The 8,498-nt window shown below is 40.2% G+C and overlaps 1 protein-coding gene across 1 annotated transcript; it reads left to right on the forward strand.

The window, feature by feature from the left end:
* The first annotated feature begins 1,195 nt into the window (after positions 1–1,195).
* On the forward strand, positions 1,196–5,341 carry tmem160 (transmembrane protein 160). Its single transcript, XM_008425727.2, has 4 exons — positions 1,196–1,540; positions 1,652–1,676; positions 3,291–3,383; positions 4,807–5,341. The coding sequence occupies exons 1-4, from the start codon at positions 1,304–1,306 to the stop codon at positions 5,130–5,132; spliced, it is 681 nt and encodes a 226-aa protein (XP_008423949.1). The 5' UTR covers positions 1,196–1,303; the 3' UTR covers positions 5,133–5,341.
* The last annotated feature ends 3,157 nt before the right edge of the window (positions 5,342–8,498 follow it).

The raw sequence follows: 8,498 nt of genomic DNA on the forward strand, positions 1-8,498 counted from the left end.
AGATACTGCGCAGAACCCTCAAGCTCCCAGGCCTCTGGTAGAGGACCCGAGCTCAGAGGATGAAACAGACCACCCGCGGAGGGTGAGAAGGGAATTTTTTTTTTTTTTATATATATATATAGCACCCATTTTATTTAATATCTGTGGCATGTTTACAGCTAAAAATTAATTTAAAAAAATTATTATAGCTAGAAGTTTTCGCAAGCACATAAAATTGCTAATGTCAGATAACAACCAAGTACTTACAATTTTGATGATTTAATTTTATGTAGAGAGGAAATTGCTATTTATCATCTATCCATATTAATAGTGAATGTATAACAGACTATATTTTGACTGGCCTGTTTTCTCACTTGAGTTTTTTATTAATAGCTTAATGGCAGTACATGTTTCTGCATTTCATAAAGTTATTTTGTTATTAAACAGAGCAATAGTCTTGCATGATTAGTTCACTTGTCACTTGTTTTAAAGGCATGTGGAGGGCCACGATTCCTGTTCACACTACTAATGAAATAAATGGCAAAATATAAATTGGAAAAGGGAAATTTATTTCTTTGAGTTGCCCATTTTGTCTGGCAGCCGTGTTCACTGCAATCTCAGGGAAGAGCTGAGAGGGATGTCATTTGTTGTCATTTGTTTATTAATTAGTTGCAGTTTCATGACCGTTAAATTGGACTTTTATCACAGGCACAAGCAACAGAAATGATTGAACTAATTTTAAGATATGACAATTAACTCAATGAAACATCATGTTTTCCTTGGTGTGATCTGGGCCTCATGCTAACATCCAAGTTACATAAATATGACGCTACATATAAATGGACGTCACAGTGGAGCTGAAAATGTGGAGGTAAATATAAATAGATAGACATTTGACTAGATCAGGGGTTAGGACTATGGAGGCTGACACTAGCTGAGACCCTTGCTAGGTTATGATGTTTTATCCTGTACTCTGGTGCCCTCGTGTGGCTTACTCCTGCAATTGCAATTTGTCCAGACATCGATTTCCCACAATTCTGAGACCAAGAAGATAAGCATCAGCTCAAATTAAGGTAAAATATTAATTTGAAATATGTTTGGTCAAAAACAGTCCTTAAATGCGACCTCCATATGATATATTTAAGTTTTTCTCCAGCATATCACCAGATGGCGCTGTGGTGATTCCTCACCACGCTTACCAGAAGTGGTTCCGGGGTTGAGTGTGACCACGTGACAGTTCAAAGGGCATGCAGAGGTCGTGTTGTGCTTTTCCTTCTTCCTTACATGTTTGTTTGTTTTTAAGCCAGCCGGTTCTGGTGATGTGATGGCTTTCCTGACTCTCTTCGTGAGAAGGCAGCTGCCGCAGGCCGTCAGCTACTTCGCTCGCGTAGTGGAGCTGGGCCGGCCCGGCTGCGGCGGCGGCGGAGCCCCGCTGCGGAGGCTGCATGGCTCGGCGCGGCAGCGGGTGGGGGACAAGGGGCCGTGGGGCAAGAGCCAGCGGGGTCCGGAGCAGCCACTGCAGCAGTACCACCTCACAGACCTCGACAAGGCGGACGCTTTGGTAGGATTTTTAATTCAGAAGGAGAAATGGGAGTTTTCCAAATCTTCTATTTGGATTCTTTTGCTTCTAGCTTCAATGTGTCGATATGTTGTGTTTTCTTATGTTTTGCAGATGCTGAGGAAGTCGCATGAAACAGGTATCTCATTCTTCTACACCCACACGCTGTTGCAGAGGTTGAGTTTTTCCCAGAAGCTGCCTAAAATAAATACATCTAGAAGCTAGAACCTGAAGCATTTTTCAGGTTCTAGCTTTTAACGATGCAGTTTCAGTTAGAAGTTCACTTTCACTTACCGGGTTCACACATACCTCCTTAATTTAGGCCTTTTAACTATCTGATAATCAGTTCTTCTACCACGATTATTTGTATGGAACTTCTTTAGCAAAGTTGCTGAAACATTTTTTTGTTTGTTTTGTCGTCATGAATGAGGTCTGGGTGTAATTCTGGCTAAATATTCTGATATCTGAGCCACGCTTCTTGACAGAATCGTTAGGGTTTGTTCAAACTGATGGGTTTCTGAGCGAAGTCTACCCATTTTTAATACGACTGAGGTTGTATGTATCCAAACCCCATGTTGATGTGTGTGTTGCCCTGTTGGAACACCCTATTGTGTCAAAATGTCTCCCAGCTAGCTCTTTTTGTTTAGGTGAAACGCAGTAATGTGGAGGGACTCGTTACTTCACCCACTTGGGTGAAATGGAAAACTGCCACTGGAGGCCCAATGCACCTCCAGCATGATGCCGCCACCACCATGCTCGATGGTTGAAAGCGTACTCCTACATTTGAAAGCCTCACCTCGTACATCTTGTCATTGCGTCCAACCTGTCTGATCTCTGTGCGCTTTGTGCGTTTCTCCTCTGTCTCAGGACGGCAGTGTTGCTCGGATGTTTAAAACGCAGACACATTTGGGTGTTTAAACGAAACAATTGCGTAAAACGCACAACAAGACCGGTGTTTTGGCCTCACTTAAACTGCCGACTCCAATCCTGTCGAAATGATATGGAAAGTGCTTAATAGCCGTCTCATGGCTCATCATTAAGTTCAGATATTCAGCAGGAATCACACTAGCATCTGATCTCCTGGTTTCTTTGCATCTTTGCCAATTGTCCAGTATTAGCGGGAGTGTATGTGTTCAATTTTAAACGCGTGACAATTATGGAAATTTCACAATAAATTAAAACTTCTGTCTACAAAACCTTGCAGTTTATGTCATATAATTATTCCTAAATGTATAAAGAGTGGTTGAAATGCACCATTAAAACATAAATCAGGTGTCAATGAACAGGACATCATCTGATCTGCTGAATGTATTTAAAACATTCAAACCCATATTTTAACACCATGATTAGTTGAATCATGAAAAATTAATTCATGATTTCTTTTTTGGCTGTATTGTTTACGTCATCTTTTTGTGTTTTTATGCGCATTTATTAATCTTTCAAATATATTTCTGCCTTGCTTTTTTTTTGACTGTTGTCACTTTCCATTTATTTTTCTGGAAGGATCAGGAAGATCTGAGTCTTTTTCTTTATCCGTCTCTTACTTTGGTTGCTGAGCATCTGCAGTTTAGTCAGAAATTCACCTTAACTTGATGTGGAACTGGCTTGGCTGTCGGTGTTCACATGTGTCGGGTTTCTACGCAGTCCGACAAGCTCAGGAAGAGCTGAATGAGTAGCGGGGKGGGGKRGAAGCTTCCAGACTTTATTCTGTTTGTTTTCTGTCGGTCTGTAACGTCTCTTCGTGGTTTCGCAGGGTTCCTGTCGTGGTTCAGGAACGGCTTGCTGGCGACTGGGATTGGAGTCATCGCTTTTGTCCAGAGTGAAGTGGGACGGGAAGCAGGATACGGTACGAGTTTGCTCAAGCTTAAATCGCAGCGTATTGAGGGAGTAGAAAGGAGAATAAAAAAGAAAGAGAAAAGCCTCTTTCCTCCCTGCGGAGGCTGAACTGAACCACCATGGCTGACGGTCCAAACGGTGTGCTGGAAGGTTTAAACTCCCGTAACAGGAGGGAGATCCAGAGAAGAGACTTTGCAACCCTAATTAGAGGAAAATGCAAGGCGAACGTGTTGTGTGGAGGCATTTTGCCCCGACGCTGCCCGCTGTGCCACGAAACGGGAGACATCAAGAGTCTTACTGCAAAGTACTTTTAAAAGACCAACACATTTATCAGAGATTTAAAAATGGCCTGTAAAACTTATGTATAGCCAAAGGTGACATATTTAACCCTCTAAATGACCTAAATTAGGCATAATTTTGACCACCAGAAGGCAGCAAAGTCCTTCTGACATGTTTTATATATGTTAAAATCGCATCACAAGCTCTAGTGGTAGCCTGTACGTCCGCCATCTTGGCTGTGTGGTGCTTTTGTTTGAATTTCATTATCTGTAAGGCCGTAAAATGTTAATGTAAGGTGATAACTGTTTGGAGCAGTGAAGGGAACAAAGGAAGGGAAGGTAGGAAGGACACAAAGGAGGACAGAATGAAACAGCAGAAAGGAATCAAGGAAAGAAAGCAAGACGGGAGAGAAGAAAGGACCTAAAGAAGACGTATGTAGACGACGCGAAGGCTGGAAATGCTTTCATTCAGACCTGCATCACATTGTTGACTTTTCCAGATTGTGTGGAAACATTCATTTTCTATTCCAGGAGAGGTAGTAATTAATTGTATTTATTGTATCTTTGTCTTAAGTTAAAATACGTGGCATAAATGATTTACTTGTCATTACATTCATTTCTATTTAATGTTTTGCACAGTCTCTAAATCAGGCTGATGGGAACTGAAGGTTGCTGTAGTGTTAAATTCTTCAAAACTAGTAGATCTAACTGGGCTGCGGTTTATTAAAAATAAATAATTCCCTTCGAAAATTGTTGTTAATGAGAGAAAAAAAAAAACCTCACAGCTTTTCTCTCTCTGCTGTAAAATCGATGGTGTTCAGATGAAACATTGTGTCAGATATTTGATGCAGCAGCAGCAGCAGGAGTTTTTGGTCTTCACGATCTCAAGGATTTCTGACTGAAATCATCCAGAGTGAAATGGAGTCAAGGCCTCGTGTTTTTTTTTTAGTATTAATCACTGATGTGCGTTTCTGGGATTCAATATTACTCGCAGATCTTTTTTTTATTTTTTATTTTTATTTTAAATCATTCAACTGTTTTTGATTATTCCTCATCATCGGTTTCAACAACAAACAAACAAACAAAACAAAAAAAACCTTTGCAGACACTTCCTGACTGACTCCAGTAACAGCATGCCGATGTGTTTCCGCGCAGCCTTCTTCATCCTGGGAGGCGTCTGCGTGTCGTTTGGCGGCGCGTCCTACGTTGGCAGCCTCTTCGCCCTGCGGAGGCTGATGCTGCTGTCTGTGCCAGCTCTGCTGCTCCAGGGCACCGTGGTGGGCACCGTCGCCCTCTTCTGGCTCTGCGCCGTATCGCTGTACATCGGCCGCCTGGAGGTGGAGATCATCCACGAGGACGAGGAGGGGGACGGCGGGGAGGACGACGGAGAGTGCCGGGAGTGCCGCGAGAGGCGGGAGCAGCGAGGTCACAGAGGCTCCCAGGACAGTGAGGACAGTGGCAGCAAGGGCCAAAACAAATAGCGATCTTCCAGGAATGCTCAGTGTGTGTGTGTGTGTGTGTGTGTGTGTGTGTTTTTTTTTTCTTGATGCTCTGATTCAGGATTTCTCTTATTTGTATGTCTGTGAAAAATGCATACATGTTCATGTGCAGACTGTGAGCTTAAAAAATGCAAACCTGTCATCTATTGTTATAAAAAATTATTCAGGTGAAGAAAAACTTTTAACTTTTTTTTAAAAAAACATTTAAAGATGCTGAAAATTGTGTAAAATCTGTTTATTTGCTGAATAAACATGTTTTTTTTTCTAAAAACTCCTTTAGTTCATCTAAAAATGCTCACCTATTTTTTGATTTTATGCTTATGATTTAGTTTTTTTGTGCTACTGTAGTCGGTCAGTCTCCTCTTTTTGCAGACTGTCTTATTAATCTGATCACTAGACTCGATGCTGACCGTTCACTTCAAGTCTTCAAAATAACAGGGAATGACGGTTGCTTTGTCTCAAAAGTTTTTTTTTTATTAATCTGAGAAAATGACACAGGGGTTAAGTTTTTTTTTAATTATTTTACTGCAACAGCACTTTTGTCAAGCTTTGATTTTTGTCACTATATTTCCTTAAAACTGTTTGGAAACGGGATATTTTTCACAGTTCTCTCTCTGTTTATGTATTTTGTTCTGTATTTTATTTAATTTTTTTAAATCATGTATAGTACCAAACTATATCCAAAAATTACTTTACAGTGAATCTTCTGTTTTCAGGTTATGTCTATAAGTTCAGTTTTAATGGATGCAAGGAGTTGATGCTGGCAATTATATTGAATTTGTTTGTGGAGAACGGGGTTTGCTATCGTTTACTTATGTGCACCACAGTGCATACAATAATAAAACCAGAGGAAATCTGCAGTGACACCCAGCATCGGTGTTGGATGTTTTTTCATGATAATAAATCCTCAGTGGGATATTCACATTTGCTCTTCTTTTGAAACATGGTTGATTTCTTAGGTGATCATAACCACACACTATGGCGGATCTCGCATTTTGTATCAGCTATCTTGTCAAATATAAACCCTGATGTTAGTATGTCCAGCCTGGTCTATTGTAGCATTAGCTAATGCTACATTAGCTAGTGTAGCATTGAGCTGCATTAGCTAATGTAGCATTGAGCTGCATTAGCTAATGTATTCATAATACTATAAAATAATTTGTACAGCTGCTGTGACAAAAAAAAAAAAACAAAGATTGGTGTAAAGCTTTATACCAATCAATCCATGCTCTATTCTTTACTCAAAACAGTAAAAATAACTTTTCACAAGTGGAAAACTTTGTTGAATTACTGTTAGCTTAGCGTTAGCGGTTTTACTTGAAGTGTCTAATAAGTTAGCTCCTGGGTAGACTGTAAAACTGCATACTGTTGCTGAGATAAGAACAAGTGTCACAAATGCTTTAAATTACTTTAGTCAGTGGAGTTCAAGACGAGTAGAAATTATGAAAAGACGTAGCTAGCTTTAGCGGCTACATTGTCAAATAAGAATAGGATCTAAATTTATTAAAGTGAGGTATTTTGTGCCAAATTAATCTAATCATATATGTGATATATTAAAGAATAGATCTCCAATTGACCAAATATTTTTGGGATTACACTTTGATATGTTTTTTCCCCCCTACATCTTCTAATTTGATATTCCTCCTGATTTTTTTTTTTTTTTTTTTTTACAATCCAGAAACCTGGCTGACAAAACTGATGGCAGATTAGTCTATTACTAAAACAATTATACTGCTTTATATTTAATTAGTATAATTATTTAATTAACCTTCTTGATCACTGCACTCACATTTTGCTGCAGGGAAGCGGAGTGAATGCATTAGCGCAGCCCTCCTCCCCAGCACCGGCTTAATCCAGCCATTAACTCCACCAACAGACTCCTCTAAGCCTCTCTGAGAGTCTCGAGCATTCAGTCATTTCATCTTCTGTTTATTCAGGTAACTGCTTTTCTCATCCTTAAAAATAGGCATTTCCCAAGGTATTAAGGGCTGTTTGAAAACCCCCCGTCTCGCAGCCAGTTGAAGATTGCTGCTAAAATTCCAGTTTTTCTTTCTTTCTTTTTTCTCGATTTAATTGCTTTTCTTTTTAGTTGCCCACGGTGAATCTAAATCAAACTTGTAAAAAGCCCACAACTTTCGCATGCTTAGGTAATCGCAATTTAATAAAGGTTAACTTTAGCATTACCATTTGGGAACAGCAGGCACATGATATGATGGATCTAAATATCGTGCACATCCTTACTAAAGTGATAATATTTAGGTTTAGACTTTGAATAGGCCATTGCAAAACTTAAATTTTCCTTCATTGAAGCATTATTAGTCCAAAGCGTGATCCTGCCGTCACGATGTTCATATTTTTTATTTGGAAGAGAAACTCCCCGTAAAAGAAAACAATACAACAGGGAATTATTGTTACAATTACACCAGTAACTCCTGCCAAACCTAAAAAAAACCCATATCACCTAATCATGTGCATCTAATCTGATGCCATATGATGTGATTGTGTATTTTAAACCATTTTAAGTGAGAATAAATGTTGGAATATCCTGATTTATTCCTCAGCAGAAACAGCGTTGGCATTATATTCACATTATTTAATCACTGAAAATGAAAGCTTCGCCAAAGACACGTAAACTTCTCGAGATGCGGTTTTTAAAAAGTTCTGTACGTCACGAGAAATAAAAAAATAAAACGTATTGAATTGCACACACTGCTTAAAATCAATGCATCGTAAGGGGCTTGTCGTGTTTTTGTTTTTTTTCTTTTTGTTTTTTTAATTTTGCAAATGAGGCTGAAGATAATGGGTAAATGCAGAGTCAGTAGATGCTCCTGCTGCAGTGGGAGTCAAAAGATGTACAAACTGTGTTTTCTGTACATGCATAATTCTTATAATGAGCTCCTCATCTGCGCGCATGTATATGAGACGAAATGAGCAGCATGTGGCTGTGTGTATGCATGTGTGTATGCATGTGTGTGTGCATGTGTGTATGCATGTGTGTGTGTGGGAGAGTGCTGGACTTGGGCAAGGGTGGGCTTTGTGATAACCATCTCTGACTGGGTTAGGGCAAAGGTTTGTGAAATCTCCCAGCCATCGACACACAGCGTTGCTGTTTAGACTCGCCCCACCCGCTCCCTGTCTTCCTCTCCTTCCTCTCATCTATTCCCACCTCTGCTAAGTGTTTCCAGTATTGCTGGATTTCACATTCGAGGTCCGACTGAAGGCTGTGCTGTGGTGTGACCACCACCCTGATTCCTCTGCCGGCCTCTCCTCCTCAGATCCCTCCTCCATACCCTTTTCGCCCTGGACTTGTCTCTCCTCACGTCCGATCGCCCATCCCTCCCCCCCCTC

This window comes from Poecilia reticulata, linkage group LG13 (assembly GCF_000633615.1).
Source record: "Poecilia reticulata strain Guanapo linkage group LG13, Guppy_female_1.0+MT, whole genome shotgun sequence".
NCBI lineage: Eukaryota > Metazoa > Chordata > Actinopteri > Cyprinodontiformes > Poeciliidae > Poecilia > Poecilia reticulata.